The sequence below is a fragment of the Podarcis filfolensis genome (genome assembly GCF_964270895.1).
Source record: "Podarcis filfolensis genome assembly, chromosome: 17".
NCBI classification, from domain to species: domain Eukaryota; kingdom Metazoa; phylum Chordata; class Lepidosauria; order Squamata; family Lacertidae; genus Podarcis; species Podarcis filfolensis.
The window spans coordinates 10,540,129-10,562,629 of record NC_139621.1 but is presented as its reverse complement, the minus strand read 5'-3'; the positions used below and the strand labels follow the sequence as shown (position 1 = coordinate 10,562,629).

At 46.6% G+C, this 22,501-nt stretch overlaps 2 protein-coding genes across 3 annotated transcripts in view; both read left to right on the top strand.

The window, feature by feature from the left end:
- Nucleotides 1–12,500, top strand: part of KRI1 (KRI1 homolog) — a 27,182-nt gene extending 14,682 nt beyond the window's left edge. For both annotated transcript variants that reach the window (XM_083593237.1, XM_083593236.1), the window contains exons 13-19: nucleotides 1,248–1,323; nucleotides 2,834–2,946; nucleotides 4,898–5,039; nucleotides 6,473–6,603; nucleotides 8,676–8,740; nucleotides 9,213–9,308; nucleotides 10,520–12,500. In XM_083593237.1, coding sequence (XP_083449363.1) covers nucleotides 1,248–1,323; nucleotides 2,834–2,946; nucleotides 4,898–5,039; nucleotides 6,473–6,603; nucleotides 8,676–8,740; nucleotides 9,213–9,308; nucleotides 10,520–10,949 — 1,053 coding nt within the window. In that variant the 3' untranslated portion in view covers nucleotides 10,950–12,500. The remainder of the gene's footprint in view (nucleotides 1–1,247; nucleotides 1,324–2,833; nucleotides 2,947–4,897; nucleotides 5,040–6,472; nucleotides 6,604–8,675; nucleotides 8,741–9,212; nucleotides 9,309–10,519) is intronic.
- LOC310752744 (galactose-3-O-sulfotransferase 3-like) lies at nucleotides 12,282–22,501 on the top strand. The gene is made up of 2 exons (XM_083593700.1): nucleotides 12,282–13,046; nucleotides 20,213–22,501. The coding sequence occupies exons 1-2, from the start codon at nucleotides 12,928–12,930 to the stop codon at nucleotides 21,351–21,353; spliced, it is 1,260 nt and encodes a 419-aa protein (XP_083449826.1). The 5' UTR covers nucleotides 12,282–12,927; the 3' UTR covers nucleotides 21,354–22,501.

Genomic DNA, 22,501 nt, shown 5'->3' with positions numbered 1-22,501 from the left:
GAAGACACTGCCCCAGCCCCTCTCCAAAATGGTAGGGCCGTGTTACGGGTGAGTCAGCTGAACCCCGTCCTCTTGCCACAACGAGAAATTGAGGGAAGTAGATTTGGCTTGTCGTTTGAAAACGGCTCAGTGAATTGATTTGAAACTGAGCAGTGCTTTTGCCTTCTAGGCATTAGCCAACTTCTTTTTTTTTTTTTTTAGAAATCATTTTTATTTGATTTTACAAATATAAATTTATAACATTCCAAATGCGTATCCATATATAGAGATTACTCTGAATCTCGAGACTTCCCTCTCATCCCCTTCGTGGGCCCTATTGTCAACATTTACAACTGCATATTATTCCATATTCTATGTAGTCGTACCTTGGAAGTCGAACGGAATCCGTTCCAGAAGCCCATTCGACTTCCAAAACATTCGGAAGCCAAAGCGCAGCTTCTGATTGGCTGCAGGAGCTTCCAGCTGTTTGGGGACTACAATTCCCATCATCCCTGACCACTGGTCCTGTTAGCCAGGGGTGATGGGAATTGTAGTCCCAAAACAGCTGGAGGGCCAAGTTGGGCCATCACTGGTTTAGGCAGTAGCCAATGCTTGAATTGATTTGTAGAGTTGGTGGGACCCTGAGGACCGTCTAGTCTAACCTTTCTCCCGGTATGCCCCACGGAGGACCTTAAAGTCCATAAATAGCAACACCCTAGTGGTCCCGGGCCCTAAGGAAGTTAGATTAGCTTTATCCAGAGCCAGGGCCTTTTCAACTCTGGCTCCGGCCTGGTGGAACGCTCTGTCTCATGAGACCAGGGCCCTGCAGGATCTGATTTCTTTCCACAGGGCCTGTAAGACAGAGTTGTTCCACCTGGCCTTTAGCTTGGAATCAACTTGATCCCCTCCCCCTCTTTCCTTTTTCCTTTCTCCTTCGGTGATGAAACTCCTTATTTGGGGACTTCCCTGGCTTTTTTTTTATCTGGCCCACGTAGGACCAGTCTGGATAGTTGGCCTTGGTGAAGACTTGACCTTTTCATCCCCCAAAAAGTTTTTGATTTGAGTTTCTACTGAAACGAGGCTGCATTTTAATGTTGTATTTTGATCTTGTTTTTAAGTTGTATTTCAATCAATTGTTTTTATACCTGGTATACCGGGCCACCCTGAGCCCGGTCTTGGCTGGGTAGGGCGGGGTATAAATAAAAATTATTATTATTATTATCATCATCATCATCATCATCATCATCATCATTCTCTGTTTCCTACAGAAATTATTTGGGGATGAGTATTACGGAGTTGGTGAGGAAGAGAAACCGCAGTTTGAGGCAGAGGAAGGAATTGACGGTATGTCGAGAAGATGCCCTGGCACATGGGCAGCTTGCCCTCGGTCCGAAAACAAATTTGCTTGTGAGGTCAGCATTGGGATCCCCAATTCTAGAGCAGTCCCCCCTCGACCTGGTGCTGTTCAGGGAGAGGACGGCGGGATCTGTTTGTCCAAACCATCTGGAGGACACCAGGTTGGGAAAGGCTGCTTTAGATGGGCACCTGCTCAGGTGGCTTTTAATGATGTGTTTGTGGAGTGTTGCATGAAACTGGATTTACTTTGGCTTGATCCAGCGAGGTTCTTGTTAGTCTTCCTTTTGGCGCATGGAAGATCTGTTGCAGAACCGGGAGATGTTTTTGGCTGGGAGAATTTTTGCTGAAGAGAACATGAGTTGGGGACATGAAAGGAGGAAGGCAAGCAAGCCGGGAGTATTTTGCAGAAGCTGCCCATGTAATCTGGAATCTGCCTGGAATGTTAAAATGAGTACTGTGCTTTAGAGATCCTCAGGAGTCATTTGGTGCATTCTTGCGTGACGCTTGTTTCTTTTTTTTATTTACCGTATTTTTTGCTCTATAGCACGCACCCGACCATAACACGCACGTAGTTTTTAGAGGAGGAAAATCCATAGGCATGCCACCCGTAGGCATTCCCTCCATAACACGCACAGACATTTCCCCTTACTTTCTAGGAGGAAAAAAGTGAGTGTTATGGTGCAAAAAATACGGTATATATAATTTTTATTAAATGTTCTGATTTACATTTCAAAATATTCATTTAAACAACCTTAAATCAATGTCTTCCCTTCTCTTTCCATGGTTCATTTTGCATACCACCCATCCCTCGTATTTTACATAAACTAAACCATTCAGTAATCTATTGTTACATCCATCAGAACTTATTTTCACTGTTGAATTTATCTTAATGCTTCCAGCGTTCTTTACTTAATATATGGGTGAAAATTGTGTTCATTTAACATTTCCCAGTCTTTTTCCAGTCTACATTCTTTTTGTTCTCTTATTCTATATGTTAAGTCTGCAAGCTGCATGTATTCCATCAGTTTAAATTGCCATTCTTCTTTGGCTGTTACCTTCCTCCTTTTCTATTTTTGGGCTGATAAAACATGAGCCGCAGTCGTAGCATACATAAATAGTCTTTTTTGACACCTGGGAATTTCCCTCTGAATTATCCCCAACCAAAAGGACTCTGTTTTTTGTTTGTTTTTTGGAAAAAGTACTTTTAAACATTTTTTTTCAATTCATTAAATATCGTTTCCCAATACTCTTTTACCCCCACCACATATGATAAAACGTACCCTCAACCTCATTACATTTCCAGCACGTGAAGCTCGTTTCATGCCTTCAGATGCCTTAACAGGGGGACTCTGTTTCTTTATCCATCCCAACTTTGGTTGAGGGATACTTGGGCATTACTGCAGGCCGGTTCCTGGGTGAGGTTCAGAAAGCAATGGGACGAAAGGAATCATTAGCTTAGAAAGCAAAAATGTCTTTTTTGTCTTCATCCCGAATGCAGATGAGTGGAATTGGGACAAGTGGACAGGAGGGGATGGAACTGAAGCAGAAGCTGACCTGGGGCTGCAGGAGGATGAAGAATACCACCCCCACTGTGAGGATCCTGACTTTGTGGTATGTCTGGCTTGCATTCTTAACCAGGGGGCCCAGCTCTGGTTGCTGAGGTGGTGCGGGTCTCTAATACTACTACTACTACTACTAATAATAATAGTAATAATAATTTTTTATTTATACCCCGCCCTCCCCAGCCAAGGCCGGGCTCAGGGCGGCTAACAAGCAATAATAAAAATAAGTTGAATGAATACAATTTAAAAACAAAATTAAAATACAACATTAAAATATTGAAACATTAAAATATTAAAATGTAGCCTCATCACAGGAGGAGAAAGGAAAAGAAAAAAGAAAGAGGGGGAGGGAATCAAATTGGCTCCAACCCAAAGGCCAGGCGGAACAACTCTGTCTTATAGGCCCTACGGAAAGAAATCAGATCCTGCAGGGCCCTGGTCTCATGAGGCAGAGCGTTCCACCAGGCCGGAGCCAGAGTTGATAATAAAATAATAATAATAATAATAATAATAATAATAATAATAATAATAATAATAATAAAGCAATAAAACATCAAACATTAAAAACTTCCCTAAACAGGGCTGCCTTCAGATGTCTTCTAAAAGTCAGATAGTTGTTTATTTCCTTGAGATCTGGTGGGAGGCTGTTCCACAGGGCGGGTGCCACTACCGAGAAGGCCCTCTGCCCAGTTCCCTGTAACCTCACTTCTCGCAGGGAGGGAACCGCCAGAAGGCCCTTGGAGCTGGACCTCAGTGTCTGGGCTGAACGATGGGGGTGGAGACTCTACTTAAGGTCTACTGGGCCGAGCTGTTTAGGACTTTAAAGGTCAGCACCAACACTTTGAATTGTGCTCGGAAACACTTTGAATTGTTCTCGCACCCCTTTATGCACTCCAGCCATGGATTGGCAGAAGATGGTGCCCGTGAAGAGATAGGCAAATAGATGAGGGAAAGCCACAGTCTCTGGTCAGTGTGACCAGAAGGCTCCCTGCAGATTTGAGGACACTTAGCAAAAACGGTGGCATCTAATAACCTAATGGATAGAGGTGGGGAAAGGGGGCAGACTTTGAGCAACAACTTTCATGAGATGATGACAGGATTTGATGCATTTTTGCATGCAGCTGTCGCATCCAGGCTTTCCTCCCTGAGGACTGGGAACATATTTAATGAAGAACGGTGAAATCTTGATTTCCTAGGAGCCTTGCACAACCATAGGGGTGCAGTTGGCATTCTGTCTGCTGAAGTGAGCAGCAGAAGAGATGAGATGCCCTTGCAAATACGATACGATAATGTTTATTGTCATTGACCCATATAGAACAACGAAATTGAAAATCTACATCAGACATTCAGAAACCAACAAGCCTGCTATGCCAGCCTGGTTAACCCCCTAAAAACTCTGATGCCCCATAATTAAATACAATATACACCCACAGAGACTACCTTACACTACGTTTAAAACCAAAATCGCATTTGAATAGAAACTGTTTCTCAGGCGGCTAGTCCTAGTCTTTATAACCCTGTACCTTCTTCTAGAAGGCAGAAGCTGAAAGAGATCGTTTCTGGGGTGCGCACTATCCTGCGCTATCTCTGCAGCTTTCTTATGGCACCTGGAAGCATAGATTTGATCCAAGGTGGGACGAGTGCACCCAATTATTCTTTCCGCAGTCTTTACAACCCTGGACAACATTGTTTTTTCCCTGACCGTGCAGCTCCCAAACCGCACACACAGACCATAAGTTAATACACTCTCAACAGTACAATGGTAAAATGCCATCAACAGGTCCTTTGAGAGGTTATTTTATGGGGGCGGGGGCTGATGAGCGCTAAGCAGCAGCTTCTTGCTCTATGTCTGGTTGGGTTCTGGTCTTGTTTTCCCTGCATGACTTTTGGCACCGGGGGAGAAGGGAGGTTGGCTCTGCTCTCCTCCCAGGGTTTGCGATGCCCGCGTGAAATGACGCTTGCTTTTCTCTTCTTCTCCCCTCCACAAACCACCTCTTCAGATGGATGCTGATTATGACCCCACCCAGGAGCCAGGCCCATCCAGAAAGCAACGGAGGCTGGAGGTTCCCCTTCTGGGCAAGAAGAAGCGCAAGTCACATTTTGCAGAGGCTGTCAGTCGGGAGAAAAAACCCTTTGACCCCGGTAAGGATGGTAATAATAATAATAATAATAATAATAATAATAATAATAATAATAATAATAATTTATTTATACCCCGCTCTTCCCAGTTCAGAAAACCGGGCTCAGGGCGGCTAACAACAAATTTAAAACACTTAACTGATGCAACAAAAACCAGCATAAAATACAGTATAAAACGTGAATAACAATAAATTCAGAATTCAAAAATCAGTTTAGGGGGGAAATCCATCCAATAAACATTAGATGATCACCAGGGCTAGCTGGCTAAATTAGTCCTATTTGGGCCAGCGAGGGAGCCAGGGAGAATTAGCTGTGGGATCCCAGAGCGGGTAAGATGAGCAGGCCTTACTTGCATGGCGACTTTTGCCCATAGAAGCTCTCCCAGGCCAGGTGGCGTCAATTGCATTTGAGAATTGTTGGAACTGAGAGAGAAGGGGACTTGCTCTCTTTGGGTGATGGAGGCTTCCCTGAGAGATTGAATGCTTCTGGGCATTTTTCAGCTTCCCCGTTTAGTGAAAATCTTCTTGCCCAGCCAAACGTCTTTCTCTTCCTTCTTCCCTCCCTCTCCCTCTCTCTTTTTTAAAAAAATATGCTTCTCAGGTTTATACATTTCATTAATTTCACAATCATTTTAACGTTTCAAAATTTGACTTCCTTTGGTTCCTTAAATTTATTTTTAATATCTTCCTCATATCCAAATTCACCATTATTTGCTCGATTATTTATCTACTTTAAATACTCTTACAAAACTGCAGGTTATTACAATAATCCTGTCGATGTTCTTATCTATTTAAAATTTATCTGTAAATACTCAATAAATTATTTCCATTCTTTTATAAGAAGTTTGCTATCTTGATTTCTTATTATTCCGGTAAATTTCGCCATTTCTGCATATTCCACAAGTTTTTGTGTCCATTCTTCCTTTGTTGGGACTTCTGCTTCTTTCCATTTTGGGGCGGGTAACATTCCTGCTGCTATAGTAGCATACATAAATAAGTTCCTTTTTATTTTATTTTTAAAAATATTTTTATTAAATTTTATTTAACAAATTTAAATTCAAACATTAAACATCCACATCATCATTTAATCTTCTCTGAATCCTTCGACTCCCCTCCGCCCTTCCATGGTTAAAATTATCACTCTTTTTTTCAACTGCTTCCCTTATATTCTCTATTTTTTAAAAAGAAACAATCCATTTTTTACGATAGTTTTTCATACATTGCAAGCATTACTGCAATCCTGCCAAAGTTTTTAATTGTTAACAGTCTTCTCTTAAATACATTGTAGATTTTTTACATTGGGGAAAAATATGCATCAATAAGTTTCTATACAATTTAGGTATTTCTGTCCCTATAATTCCCCAAAGAAAAGCTTCTGGTGTTTTTGTTTTTGTTTTTACAAAGGCTATTAAAAACTCTCTCTCTTTCTCTTTGCAGAGACAAAGACCTTTGAGCAGTACCTAGATGAATTCTACCGCCTGGACTATGAAGACCTGATAGGGGACCTGCCTTGCCGTTTCAAGTACCGAACCGTGGTCCCCTGCAGCTATGGTCTCTCGACCGAGGAGGTAGGTAACTTTACCCTTTTGCAGAGACTGAGGCGGATTTCTTTTCTCCCGCTGGGGTGGGGAGGACCGTTGTCTGTTTTGGTCAGACAGTGGTACCTCGGGTTACATACGCTTCAGGTTACATACGCTTCAGGTTACAGACTCCGCTAACCCAGAAATAGTACCTCAGGTTAATAACTTTGCTTCAGGATGAGAACAGAAATCGTGCTCCAGCACCGCGGCGACAGCAGGAGGCCCCATTAGCTAAAGTGGTGCTTCAGGTTAAGAACAGTTTCAGGTTAAGTACGGACCTCCAGAACGAATTAAGTACTTAACCTGAGGTACCACTGTATATTAGACGAGATCCAACAAACTGAAGCTCAATCCAGAGAAGATTGAGGCACTGTTTGTGGGCGGTTTGGTAGACTGGATGGATGGAAGATGACCTGCTCTTGATGGGGTTACATTCCTTTTGAAGGAGCTGGTATGTAGCTTTGGGGATACTTCTGGACCCATTGCTTGGGACTCAAGTGGCTTCAGTGGCACGGGGTGCCTTCTGTCTGCTTCGGCAGGTGGCCCACACATGCCCCTGTTTGGACAGGGATAGCCTAACATCTGTCATCTAAGCTCACGTAACCTCCGGGCTAGATTATTGCAATACGTTCTACATGGGGCTGCCTCTGAAGGCGATTCAGAAACTTCAGCTGGTACAGAATGCGGTGGCCAGCTTGCTCAAGACCAGGAGCCAGCAACCTTTTTCAGCTGTGGGTCGGTCCACTGTCCCTCAGACCGTGTGGTGGGCCAGACTATATTTTTTTGGGGGGGGGGGATGAACAAATTCCTATGCCCCACAAATAACCCAGAGACGCATTTTAAATAAAAGGACACATTCTACTCATGTAAAAACACGCTGATTCCCAGACCATCTGCAGGCTCGATTTAGAAGGAGATTGGGCCTTAGGTTGCCTACCCCTGCTCAAGAGTGTTTGAGCATACTACACAAAACCTGGCCTGACTGCACTGGCTGCCAATTAGTTTCCGGGCCCACTTCAAAGTGCTGCTTTTGACCTACAAAGCCGTAAACGGCTCAGGACTGCAACACCTCAAGAACCGCCTCTTTCTACATGAACCTACCCAGACCCTGAGATCATCTTCTGAGGCCCTTTTTCACGTGCCTCCTCTGGAGGGTGGCAACATGTGAACAGGCCTTTTCTGCAGTGGCTCCCTGTTTGTGGAATGCTGTTCCCAGGGAGGCTCATTACATATTTTTAGGCACCAGGTGAAAACATTCCCCCTCAACCAGGCCTTTGGCTGATTTGCCATGCTGTGGCCTTTTCAATGTGTTTGCGGGAGGCGGGGTTGTTACTGGTTTGGTTTTGTTCCGTTACGTCTTTTGTGTTCTCATTTTGTATTTTTGCGTTGTGAGCTGCTCTGTGATTTCCGGATGAAGGGAGGTGCACAAATTTAATAAACAAAGGCCGGGGTGCATGCTTCTGGAGGATCAGGTGCCAATTGGTGCAACATTCGGACTGCCTCACCAGAGTGGTGAATTCTCTGGTTATCTCTCACTTGGACTACTGCAATGCGCTCTACATGGGGCTACCTTTGAAAGTGACCTGGAAACTACAACTAATCCAGAATGTGGCAGCTAGACTGGTGACTGGGAGTGGCCGCCAAGACCACATAACACTGGTCTTGAAAGACCTACATTGGCTCCCAGTATGTTGGTGCTGACCTTTAAAGCCCTAAACGGCCTCGGTCCAGTATACCTGAAGAAGCGTCTCTACCCCCATCGTTCTGCCCGGACACTGAGGTCCAGCTCCGAAGGCCTTCTGGCAGTTCCCTCCCTGCGAGAAGTGAGGTTACAGGGAACCAGGCACAGGGCCTTCTCGGAAGTGGCACCTGCCCTGAAGGCAGTCCTATTTAGGGAAGCTTTTAATGTTTGTTGCATTACTGTATTAATATTTTGTTGGAAGCTGCCCAGAGTGGCTGGGGAAGCCCAGCCAGATGGGCGGGGTATAAATTATTATTATTATTATTATTATTATTATTATTATTATTAAAATAAGAAATGAATGATTCTTTCTCACTAGATCCTGGCAGCTGATGACAAGGAGCTGAACCGCTGGTGTTCTTTGCGGAAGACCTGTATGTACAGGTGAGGCGCAGGAAGGATGCGGTGTCTGTCTACACTGGAAACCGAATTAAAGGGGGGAGTCCTGCTGTGTGCAGTGTGGCTTGGGGACCAGGACTCCTGGGTTCTAGCCCACTTCTGGTTGCGCTGGTCACCGCGACTCGTGCTTCAGTTTTTTCGAAGAATTCAATATTTTCTGGCAAGCGACAATGTACAAAGGGGCCTGCAAGTTTGGGAATGGGGCGGAGGTGTCAGCTTCTGAGTCACAGAGCAATCCACCGCAGCTCCAGTGTCTAGCTAAGAGGAATCTTTGCAGACCTCTTGGTTTTTGGGGGGTTCTGCACCTGCACAAGGCACCATCCGCTACCTGCCATGCTGTTGTCTACGATGAGATGGTTTTGTTCCCTGCTTTTCCCCTCCCACCCCCATCAGGGTGGGAAGGCAGGGGAGGAGGGCACCTTTCATGTGGCACCTGACAGGTGATTTCTCCATGCAGGTCTGAGAAGGAGGAGCTGCGAGACAAAACGGCCTATGAGCAGAAAGGCCAGAATACTTGGAAGAAGAAGCAGGTTCTCAAATCCCTTCAGTCAGAGTACGTTCTCTATTCTATATCTATCTATATTGCTATTTTATTTGGTTTCAAGATTGCATTTTAACACTCAATAATTATACTCTTTCAATGCTAATGACTTTCTGCTTGTCCATCCTCAAAGTTCATAAATATAATTTCACATAACTGCATTTTAAAGTACCCTCATGTCAAGCTTCATCCTCTTTAACGGGTTTCTTAATATAATCTACTATTTTTTCCCTTAAACTTCAAACCCCACTGTGGACTTCATGTATAAAGAATTACTTTTTAAGTCAGGCATGTCTGAAGTCCGTTTTGGGGGCCTAATCCCGTCCACCAGTTGGTTTAATCCAGTCCCTGTGGCAGTTTATTTCCTGGGGTAAAATCCTAAAAAAGGCCAAAAACTTTGCTCGGCCCTCTCAGCCCTTCGCATCATCAAATCTGGCCCTCTTTGAAAAAAGTTGGGACACCACTGTTTTAAGTAAACTTGGCAAGGGTTTTCCTGTCCTCTTTGCAAGGATCTAAGCTTGAGTCTCTTATCGGTGCCATCAGTTTGGTCATATCTGCATATTCTTTGATTTTTGTCAGCCATTCTTCCTTGGATGGTATTCTTTCCTCCTCCCCCTTACGAGCATAAAGATTTCTTGCCACTGTGATTACTGTATTTTTCGCTCCATAGGGCGCACCTTGTTTTTTTTTGGGGGGGGGGGATAAAGGGAAAAAAATTTATTCCCCTCCCCACAGCCATGGGGCTGGGGCGGGGGAAGCCCGAGCTTCCCCCAACCCCAGCCCCCAGAACAGGCTGCTATCCGCAAGCCTTCAGAGCCCGAAGGCTTGCGGATAGCTGCCTGAAGCCCGGGGAGTGCAGCGGGAGTTGGTGCTGCGCTCCCCAGGCTGCAGGCTGCTCTCCGCAAGCCTTCGGAGCCCGGCGGGAACTCCCGCCATGCTCAGGAGGCTTGCGGATAGCTGCCTGAAGCCTGGAGAGCGAGAGGGGTCGGTGCGCACCGACCCCTCTCGCTCTCCAGGCTTCAGCGAAAGCCTGCATTCGCTCCTTAGGACGCACACACATTTCCCCTTCATATTTGGAGGGGAAGAAGTGCGTCCTATAGAGCAAAAAATACGGTACATTCCCTCCTGAGGCCATCTCTTTCACTCTGCAACGCAGCAGTAGCCCTCCGAGATCCGCACGATGTTTTCGTCCTATTTCATTCGTCCGTTTGCTCCCCTTTCAGGCCGGAGGAGCCGGAAAGCGAAAAGAAAACACCAGGCAAGAAAGGAAAGAAGGGCAGGGACAAGGCCAAGCGCCAGGAGCTGCCTGCTAAAGAGCTGCAGCCGTCCGGCACCGAATGTGAGGAAGAAAGGCTCCTGCTTCCCAAGGGAGATCCCGGACCGAAACCAGCGCCAGCTGCAAGTAGCCGGGTGGAGACTGCCACTCCACAGGACCCCTCTCCTGCCCTCCCCAGAGTCCAGAGGCCGAAGAAGAGAAGCAGGAAGGGGGTGGCGCGGGTCCGTGTGGGCCGCTTGGAGTTCAGCCGCCAGCGACTCCAGGCCTACGGCCTCAACGCAAAGCGCCTGCACTTCCGCCAGCTTCTCCGCGAGAAAAGGCGGAGGAAGTCTAAGGAGGGCACTCGAGACCAGGCCAAGAAAGCAGCTCAGGCCTGAGCTATCCTGCTGCGGCTCATCTTCGGAGCAAAAGTTTCCTTTCCCTGGACCAGCGACCTGTTTGATGGCTGCAAGCGATCGCCCAGAAGGTAGCGCTTGGTGCCTCTGGGCTTCAGGGCAGGATTTGTGCGGAAGAATGATTCAAATACATTGCCGGTTGATACCTTTGTCCCTCTTGGCATTTTGTATCGGCTCAATTGCGCCCTTCTGTTCGTCTACCCCAGTGTTTCCCAAATGGATCTCCAGCTGTTTTGGACTACAGTTCCCATCATCCCTGATCGCTGGCCCTGCTAGCTAGGGATGATGGGAGTTGTAGTCCAAAAGCAGCTAGAGACCCAAGTTTGGGAAACCTTGTTGTAGCCTTGTAAGTCTGGGCCCATCACAGTGGCTGTTCTCTTGTCAGTCCTTACACAGCATCCAGACCATTTCTTTCCTGATTGGGGTTGGTGGGTTTCCTGTAAAATGCAGTTGCAGAACCAGCTGGGTCCCATGTGGATTGGCAAAATGCTCTCGAAAATTTCCAGAGCTCCTGTGACATTAATGAAGCATTTCTCTCTTTTCCTCTTCTTCTTCCTCATCAGTATGGGTAGGAAGTTGTTGGTGAATAGCTCATTAATTTGTCCTTTAATATCTCTTGAATTCCACTATCTCTTTCTACAGGGACGTGGGGGCCTTTAATTCCTTGTTTCTTTTTCCATTTTATTTTTTGATAGCTGAATAGCAGTATTTTTAATAGTGGGAGAAGGAATCGTGAATTAAAAGCCACAGAAACTGATGCTGACATTGGGGCAACGGAGAGGCTGTCCCCAATTAGCTACCTAGCTTGCTCGTTGGGAAGCAATAAAACCAGGCTGTGAACAGAGAGGCTTGCTTGAGAGTTAAAATTACAGAAGGCTCATGGTTGTGAGAGAAGGGCATGATCTGCTAAAATAAGTACCATGTGGAGCCTTCATTTTAATTTTGCTTTCACCTAATTATAGAAAATAAATTCCTGGGCAATGCAGAAGTGAAGCAGATAGTATTAGATATCTAGCTGCAAGTTGCAAGCAAGCAAGTCCTGCAAGCTGTTCTCCTTTTGAAACTTGTTCCAAAAACCATTCAAGACAAAACTATTTACGTACGCAACCACAGCTGCATGGACTCTCTTAGCGCAGAAATGGAAGGATGGTACAACTCTGACCAAAGAAGAGTGGCAAGACAAAATTGATAAACTATGCCAAGATGGCAAAGCTTACAGGAAAAATTAGAAATCAGAGGAGGTCTTTAATAAATAATGGGGAAAGTTTATAATTCATTTGAAAAGCTGTTGTAAACAATTACATACATTGGTAGGATTGACAGAAAACTTGTAGTAAAGAATTGAACTATGGATTGACAAAGGATTTATAAGAAACAGAGTTATGATAGAGGTGCAGAGGGGGGAATAGTTATGTTAAGATCCACAATTTGGGGGGAGGGTGAATCAGAAGAGCTTATATGTTTATGTGTTTAACTCATTTGTTTATGCAAAATAGAAAATGCAAAAATAAAATTTATTTAAAAAATCAAAAACCACCCAAGAGGCTGTGCTCAAAATAAGGTTCACATATTTTCTTTGTGGGAAGGCCAGGAGGGTCCAGAATTGGCTTCCACAGTCACTTAAAGACTCCCTGTTAAGACCGTGATCAATGAAGACAATCTTACTCGGCCATGAGTGATCACCAAAAAAAAGAAAATATAGTTAATGAGAGGCGAGCAGATCAAGAGCTGCGCTTCCCTCCTGGACACTCGAGCACTCATTCACACATACAATCTGCAAAACAAAGGTGGGATTCAATCTAGACCCTGTTCAGCCCATCCGGTTGACTGGACTGCATGAAATCACAGAAAGCGAGTGGCCCCCCCCCCCATCTTCTTTTCTTAACAAACCCCAGAAGGCAGGCCTCTCCCGCTGGCTTCTCTAGTTTGTGACCTCGAGAGAACTTGCTAAGGCAGCTTGATGCTGGCATTAAACATGTCCTTGGGATCTGTAATCCTGAAGTGGGTGTATTGCTCCACAGGGGGAGGCCAGGGGAGAATGCAGAGAGGAAAATGCCACGTAGATGGGACCCAGAACAGGTCAGTTCGGTTCTTGAAATTCAACACGTAGCATCTTTTATCAGAGGTTCTGTGCGCCTCTTTTCCCTGAGCGCGTTCTTATGCTGTGTTTAGGCCACTAAGTCTATTAACATCCCTAACAGCTGTGCATTTTGTGTTTGTTATACAGTGGTACCTCGGGTTACATATGCTTGAGGTTACATACGCTTCAGGTTACAGACTCCGCTAACCCAGAAATAGCGCTTCAGGTTAAGAACTTTGCTTCAGGATGAGAACAGAAATCGTGGTCCGGCGGTGCAGCGGCAGCAGGAGGCCCCATTAGCTAAAGTGGTGCTTCAGGTTAAGAACAGTTTCAGGTTAAGAACGGACCTCCGGAACGAATTAAGTACTTAACCTGAGGTACCACTGTATTGAGATTTGTGCACTGCTGGGAGGTATAGAGTGGTATACAATTTTAATAAATAATAAGAAGAGCAGCTGTAAATGTGTGTCGGGACTAAACAACCGACAAGCTTCTTTTTTTCTTTTTAATTTTTAGTTTTATTTTGACAAAGTAATAATCATAAATAAGAATAAAAAGGTGCACCCCACCCCCGAGACCGTTCCATTGTAACCAACCTCCCAAAATTTAAACACCTCTTGCGACAGTTTGACCCCTTTCCATTTTAACGGTACAAATTCTACAAACGCCCTCCATATCTCCTTGAAATAATTTCTGCTGCATATTCCCCCGTCTTACCTTAATGGCACATGTTAATTTATCATTAATAGCTATATCCCCCACCTCTTTATACCATTCTTCCCTGTTATATTTATTTTGCTTGCGCCTTCCTAGCTATCATAATCCGTGCAGCTGTCAATAAATTTGTGAGCAAGTCCTTCATAGCCTGTGAACCTTCCACCCCATCGTAAACTGATGATAATGCTACCTCTGGATTTTTGGTCAGCTTTAGCCTACCGACTTCTGATGTGTTTTGAGAATGTGCATTGGAATCAGTTCTGCTTTCAGGGAGCTATGCAGCTGTGGGATCCTGAAGTTTGTGCTGACATGAAGGTGGAAACTGGGTGTGGTTCAGCAGCAGGAATGGGGAACTGGTGACAAGAACCTCCCCCCCCCCAGCTGCTGTTGGGCTCCAGGCCCTATTCTCCCAGACCATGCTAGCTGGGGCTGTTGGGAGTCCGGAGGACCACACAATTCCCACCAAATACTCTTTTATATATATATTTTTAATTAAATTTTCTGTTTTACAATTTAAAATACTCATTTTACATCCTTAAGATATCAACAGCTTCCCTTCTCTTTCCACGGTTCATTTTACATACCATAAATCCCCACATATTTTACAAAAACTATACCATTCAGTATTCCATTATTGCATCCATCAAAACTTGTTTACGCTGATGCGTTTATCTTAATGCTGCTGCCAGCGTTTTCAGCTGTACACAGTTATTTCCCATATTTTCAATAAACGTTTTCCAATCTTCTCTAAACGTATGTTCTTCTTGTTCTCTTATTCTATATGTTAAGTCTGTGAGTTGTGCATATTCTTTCAACTTAAGTTGTTCTTCTCTGGTTGGGACCTCGCTCGTTTTCAATTTTTGGGCTAACCAGACACAGGCCGCAGTACAGTCGTACCTTGGAAGTCGAGCAGAATCCATTCTTGAACTCCGTTCGACTTCCAAAACGTTTGGAAACCAAAGTGCAGCTTCTGATTGGCTGCAGGAAGTTCCTGCAGCCAATCAGAAGCCACAGAAGCCCCGTCAGATGTTTGGCTTCCAAAAATAGTTCACAAACCAGAACAGTCACTAAGCTGTTCAGAAACCAGGTATGACTGTAGTAAAAAGGTAAAGGGACCCCTGACCATTAGGTCCAGTCGTGGCCGACTCTGGGGTTGTGGCGCTCATCTCGCTTTATTGGCCAAGGGAGCCTGTGTACAGCTTCTGGATTGTGTGTCCAGCATGACTAAGCTGCTTCTGGCGAACCAAAGCAGCGCACAGAAACGCTGTTTACCTTCCCGCTGGAGCAGTACCTATTTATCTACTTGCACTTTTATGTGCTAGGTTGGCAGGAGCAGGGACCGAGCAACAGGAGCTCACCCCGTCGCGGGGATTTGAACCACTGACCTTCTGATTGGCAAGCCCTAGGCTCTTGTGTTTTAGACCACAGCGCCACCTGCGTCCCGATGACTGTAGTAGCATACATAAATAACCTTTTTTAATTCCCACCAAATCTCAGCACTCTGGGCTGTTGTTTTTTTTACTGAAGTCCTTTCTGTCGCTTGCAGCCTTGCAGGTATTATTTTCAGGGCACCTTTTCCAGGACCTGGGGCGCCTGTTCCCTGAACTGCCCATCTCCCTTTTCTGATGCCTTCCAGATAACACGAAACCCTCCTCACCCAGGGAGGCTGCGTTACTCCTTTGCAACTCAGTCTGCATTTTATTCAAAACTTGGGGCAAGCTTCTGGGTTTAGTTAATAGGTTTTGGGTACCGCCTTGCCTTGTTGGGTGAGATGTGTCATTCCTTAGCCTCTCACGAAGGGGGTCAGGCTGCTGTCCTGTCCTTTGGGCCCCCCCTCCTTAAGAAGCCTCAGCCCCCTGTGCCCAACAGCTGCTCTCTCGAGGCCGGGAGACTTTGACGCGTCAGATCTTCCATCTGCTTGTTTGGCTGCTTCGTATCTCGTAATAGTCTGTGGAAGTTCTGAGCCGCTTTAGGGAGGTGAGGCGAGGTAAGACACCCATTGACTGAGAGGCTTAACGTGGCCACTGGGCGAAAAGTGTGATTTGGTGACTATTCGGAGCTGAGCTGCGCTGAGCGTGGGGAGCCTCTACCCCGGGCCCTGAAATTCCAGAGTGGGTGCCGAACCGCTGCTCTGAAGATGAATTGCTTCTGCCTCTCGGTTGCCATCTGGAGACACCGCTCCTTGCTCCTGGGTGCCATTTTCCTGCTTCTGCTGCTGCTCCTCAGGCAACTGACCAAGCAGTGAGTATTGGTATGTGGGGTACAAGGGAGCTTTGTAGAGAGAACTGTCTTGGTACTGGTACGATCCTGACCTTGAAAGACCATTGCTCACCTCTCTGCTTGATTTCTGAAAAAGGGGTTCAGAGCCAACGCAGGAGAGATGTGTTTTTGAGCAGGTGTTGCGGAATAACCACAGCCAGCTCCTTGAATCTGGTCCCAGAGGGAAGGGTTGCCAGTCTGCAAGAAATGTCTTCCATCCTCACTTTTGTGTGTGTGTGTGTGTTTAATAAATACATCCCTATCCTGCTCTTCCTCCCAAAGCAGCTCAGGGCACGATTAGAAATTAAGCCTTTTGTAAGAAGACCGAGAAATAAATTAGTCCTTGGTACTGAGGTATCCTTAACAGTTGCCCTCTGCAAAACTGCCTTTTGGGTTTGTTGGTTCTTTTGGATAGCTCTAGAGATGTGCTCTAGAGATGGCACTCTGTAATTTTCGGTTCCAAGCGTCCAGATGGTCTCTTTCTGGTCCATGTGTGGAGCTGGTTGTTGGCCCAGCAGTTCTGTAAAAGGCTCTGTAATTTATCACTAGGTCTATTCATTACCTGCTCCATCTTTCCTTGAACAATATTGTTTCTTTTTTTAAAAGTGTCAAATAAAAATATGAACTTCCATTTGATAGACATAGATGATAGATAGATGATAGATAGATAGATAGATGATAGATGATAGATAGATAGATAGATAGATAGATAGATAGATAGATAGATGATAGATGATAGATAGATAGATAGATAGATAGATAGATAGATAGATAGATAGATAGATGTAGATGATAGATAATATCTCAAAGGGTTTCAACCTTTTTGGGTCCACAGCTCCCTTGACCAACTTCATTCTTTCTGCGGCACCCCTGTGGGGCTCAGGAGCCCAGTTATGTCACCCCTTTCCTGCAGAGCCAGCAGCCTCTCACACCTTTTTGAACACCCTCCCTCAGCCTCCTGTCCCCTCTCCTTGGGAGTCTTCTGGGCAGCCGCTGCTGCCGCCCCAATCTCTGAGCTGCCCCCCCACGCCAAAGAGAGGTGCCTCCTCACACTGCCCCATAGGGGCCTGGGAAGCTCCCCCTGGCCAGCCCCAGAGGCACCATTCACCTGGGGAGCTTGTAGCCAGGGCTGCTGCAACCAACAGCTCTGCAAGCCTTTGGAGGAGAGAGACGCAAGAGGGCATCAAAGGAGGGAGGGAAGGGAAGAGGGACAGAGGTCAGTGTTGCCAGCGGCACCCCTGACCATCATTCAAGACACCCCAGGATGCCACGGCACACTGGTTGAAAACCACTGATATAAAGATCAGTGATATTTGCATGTCATCCTTGTGCAAGGGCCACGCTGATCTTCTCTGTATCCTTCCAATTTTATTATATGTGCTGCCGACGTAAGTAGCAGTCTCAAGATAATTGAAAGGAAGATGCACCCGGCAGCTATTGTAATGAGCACAACAAGCCTTGTGTTGGGTGTGCCACCATTCTCTGTGCAACACAGCTCCCTGCCTGGATAGGGCCATCTGAATATGGGGAGAGGGCAGCGCCGGAAGCTAAAGTTTCGCAGATCACTTCCCCATTTAGCTTAAAGTGGCATAAAATAGTTCTTTTTTAAGAGACGTTATTTTTACCTTTTCCCCTTAGGGTAAATTACAATACTAGTAAACTACTGGAGAGCATTGTAATTCACCCCAGCTCTGTTCCTGGGCTCAGATTTCTGTCTGTGGAGGAGAGCAATAGAAGCTTGCTGTCAGGAGCAATTTCTTCATGTGAAACCCAGTTTACCCAACTACCAACTTCTAGATACCCAGTAGATCAGTGATAGGAAACGTGTGGCCATCCAAATGTTGGTAAGCTCCATCTCCCGTCAGCCCCCTCCCCACCATGGCCAAAGAGTTGTACTAGATGAAAATAATTCCGTGTGATAAGATTTCCAAAATCCTCTGCCTTAGGGTTTGCTTAACAAGAGATTGATTAAACGAGGCATTCCCAACTTGGGTCTCCAGATGTCTTTGGCCTGTCAGGCTTTTCAGGAATAGAAATGGAGCTGCACATGGTATCTGTTGCCATGGATACGGGGAATGGAAAGTATCCAGGTAGGATTGTCCAAGGCCTGTAATGTACACAAGGGACTAGTTTAGGAGCATTTAGCACACACCCTCCTGAAGGCATTTCCCAGTTAATAGTAGATCACAGAACTGTAACACGTGGCATTGTTCATTCCTGACCTAGGAGCCAGAAACATTTTCTGTCTTTCTTTGGAGGTCATTTGTAGCAGAGTAAGATTGTCTTCCATGAACACAGTTTTAACAGTGAGTCCGTAAGTGACTGTGGAGGCCAATTCTGGATCCACATGTCTTTCCACAGTGGGGACATAGGTTTCCAGGCGGGAGTTGATCACGGTGAGGGTTTGCTAAACGTGTCTTCCTCTTAGCATGTTTTTCCCTTTCGTCCTGAGTTTGAGCATCTTCAAAGCCCATGACACCTTTGGTAAAGGCTGTTCTCCAATTGGAGCGCTTGCAGGCCAGTGTTTCCCAGTTTTTGGTGTTTATACATTTTCTTAGATTTGCCTTGAGAGAGTCTTTAAACCTCTTTTGTTGATCCACTGGCAGAGGAAGAGGAGTGCGGGAGGAGCGCACTCCCTCCGGCAGTGCGATCCCAGTGGGGTGCCATCATGGCTGCCCCCCACCCACGCTAGGTGCCACGCCACCACAGGACATGCGTCACGCCCCTGCGGGCAGCATGCCATGCCCCTGCCTGCTCTCCGCCCCCCCCCCCCGGTACCGGAGCTTGAAGCTTCACCACTGTGTTGATCACCAGCATTACACTTTCCATTTTAAAGTTTTCTCTCTAATCCACTCAAGACAAGCTTCAGATCATTTCTGGTATGTACAGCAAGGAGTTTGGTCATTCAGCCATCACCGAGGGGCAGAGTAGTATAAAGTAATCCCAAGGCTGGTCCTACTTATACATTATCCTTAAAGTGACTAGACAGATGATTACAAAAATATCCTAATACCCCAAAGACCCTTACCCCAAGCTGTGCCAAAGTAACTGTGCTGCTGTGGCACTCTTGTGGGTGGCACTGCGGTCTAAACCACTGAGCCTCTTGGGCTTGCTGATCAGAAGGTCGGCAGTTCGAATCTGCAATGGGGTGAGCGCCTGTTACTCTGTCCCAGCTCCTGCCAACCTAGCAGTGCAAGTAGATAAATAGGTACTGCTGCAGCGGGAAGGTAAAAGGCATTTCCGTGCGCTCTGGTTTCCATCACAGTGCTCTGTTGCGCCAGAAGCAGTTTAGTCCTGCTGGCCACATGACCAGGAAAGCTGTCTGTGGACAAACACCAGCTCCCTCGGCCTGAAAGCGAGATGAGCGCCACAACCCCATAGTCGCCTTTGACTGGACTCAACTGTCCAGGGGCCATTTACCTTTTTTTACCTTTACAGTACTAGTAAACTACTGGAGAGCATTGTAATTCACCCCAGCTCTGTTCCTGGGCTCAAATTTCTGTCTGTGGAAGAGAGCAATAGCAGCTTGCTGTCAGGAGCAATTTCTTCATGTGAAACCCAGTTTGCCTGGCTTCCAACTTCTAGATACCCAGTAGATCAGTGGTAGGAAACATGTGGCCATCCAACGATGTTTCCGTGCACTCTAGCTTCCATCATGGTGTCCTGTTGCGCCAGAAGCGGTTTAGTCATGCTGGCCACATGACCCGGAGAGCTGTCTGTGGACAAACACCGGCTCCCTTGGCTTGAAAGCGAAATGAGTCGGCCTTGACTGGACTTAACCGTCCAGGGGTCCTTTAAAGGTAAAGGTAAAGGTAAAGGGACCCCTGACCATTAGGTCCAGTCGTGACCGACTCTGGGGTTGCAGCGCTCATCTCGCTTTATTGGCCGAGGGAGCCGGCGTTTGTCCACAGACAGCTTCCGGGTCATGTGGCCAGCATGACTAAGCTGCTTCTGGCGAAACCAGAGCAGCGCACAGAAATGCCATTTACCTTCCTGCCGGATCGGTACCTATTTATCTACTTGCACTTTGATGTGCTTTTGAACTGCTAGGTTGGCAGGATCAGGACCGAGCAATGGGAGCTCACCCCGTCACGGGGATTCAAACCGCTGACCTTCTGATCAGCAAGTCCTAGGCTCTGTGGTTTAACATATGGGGTTTAACAACCTTTTTTTAAACCTTACCTTGCAGAGAAGTATTGCGGATCAGCCCTGCAGAAGAACTGCTGAGTCTGCAACGGAAAAACGCATCCACTTACTCTCTGGCTGTTCAGCAGCTGCAGGGGAAGACGGACTTGGAAGAGCCGGTGGGCCTTAATGTTGTCTTTCTGAAGACCCACAAAACAGGCGGCAGCACGGTGCAGAACATCCTCTTCCGGGCTGGGGAGCGGCGGAACCTGACCGTGGCCTTTCCACTCTATTCCTACCAGTTTGCCTACCCAGAGGCCTTCTCCAGGACATTTGTGGAGGACCTCCCCACTGGGGCCACCCATTTCAACCTGCTCTGCAGCCATATGCGGCTGGCGGTTGGCGAAGTCCAGGCGGTCATGCCGCCACACAGCATCTTCCTCACGATCCTGCGCCACCCCGTTCAAACGTTCGAGTCCGTCTTCTACTACTACCTCAACGTCGTGCCTGCCTTCCAGATGCTGGCCAACCACTCCAGACCGCTGATGGCTTTCCTGGAGGAGTCGGCTCGCTACTACGATGCCAGGGATGCCAGCAATGGGCTGGCCAAAAACCCCATGGCCTTTGACCTAGGCCTGAACACCAGTCAGGAAGAAGCGCCGAGCGGCCGGTGGCTGGGAGAGCTGGAAAGGCTGAATCGGACTTTTCAACTGGTGATGATCGCGGAGCACTTTGACGAGTCGCTCCTCCTGGCGAGGGAGCTGCTGGGGCTGGACATGGAAGAGCTGGTGTACGTCAGGCTCAACGTGCGCCACAAAGAGGGCAAGCCTCTGCCCAAGGCGCTGGTGCAGAAGATCCAGGCCTGGAACTGGTTGGACATGCAGATCTACAGGTTTTTCCAGGGCGTTTTCTGGCACAAGGTGGAGCGCTATGGCTACATGCGCATGAAGAGGGAGTTGGACGCCTTCCATGCTCTGCTCAGGGAGACGGGGGCCAGGTGCCTGTCGGGGGAGCCTGTAGGACCTGAGCGCATGACCGATGAGCTGCGGCCTTGGCAGCCGGGCAGTGTCACCATTCTGGGCTACAGCCTCAAACAGAACCTCACCTATGCCCAGTACAACAGCTGCTTCCGTATCATCCTGCCTGAGCTCCAGTATCACACTTACCTCTATTACAGGCAATATGGGAGGGACATGCGCCCTTAGTGGGTTCCTGGCTATTATTTGGGGGATATTGGGTGCAATCCTGCTCTCCTCTCTATCCCTTGACCTCACCTGTATTACTCATTTGTTTTCCATTGGTTCTCTTGGGTGCGATTCCTGCATTGCAGGGGTTTGGACTAAATGATCCTAGGGATCCTTTCTGACTTAACAACAGTTATACCCCACCCATCTGACTGGGTTGCCTGAGCCACTTTGGGCAGCTTCCAACCTATATAAAAACATAATAAATCATTACACTTTAAAAAGCTTCCCTAGACAGGGCTGCTTTCTAAAGGTTATATAGCTACTTGATATCTGATGAGAGGGTATTCCACAGGGTGGGTGCCACTACCAAGAAGGCCCTCTGCCTGATTCCCTGTAGCTTCACTTATTGCAGGTAGGGAAGGGCCAGAAGGCCCTTGGAGCTGGATCTCAGTGTCCGGGCTGAATGATGGGGGTGGAGATGCTCCTTCAGGTATACTGGGCCGAGGCCATTTAGGGATTTAAAAGTCAACACCAACACTTTGAATTTTGCTCGGAAATGTACTGGGAGCCAATGTACTGTAGGTTTTTCAGGACCAGTGTTATATGGTCCTGGTGGACACTTCCAGCCACCAGTCTAGCTGCCACATTCTGGATTTGGTGTAGACTCTGCAACTAAGCAAATGTCAAAGATTCTCCTGGATAAAACACTCGATCCATTTCAATCTATTGCCCTGCTATACAGAGATAGCATCCAAGCCTCTCTTGGATGACCAAAGAGAACTGGCTATTCTTCTACAGTTCTCCACGACATACTGTTGTGAACAGGGATTTTCAGATATGAAAGATCAGAAAAGAGAAAGGCTTCTTTGTGCTGATGAGTGTTTGTCTCAAATTGAGATTTCCTGACAAATGATTACCTGACAAAAGCAAGCTCACGCCTCCGATTTGAGTTTGTATACCTACTTGAGGGACATTTGTAAGAGGCTTGTTTATCATTATATTATATTCATGTTATTGTGTAGCTGCATTGTTTTATACTCCCTGGATGTCCCATGATCATATTATAAAGTAGTTGTGTTCTATGTTATAAATCAAGCACAGCTAGTTGTTGTCTATTTTTGTTTTCCAATGTATTTTTTATCAATTAAAAAATTGGAGTGCTGCAA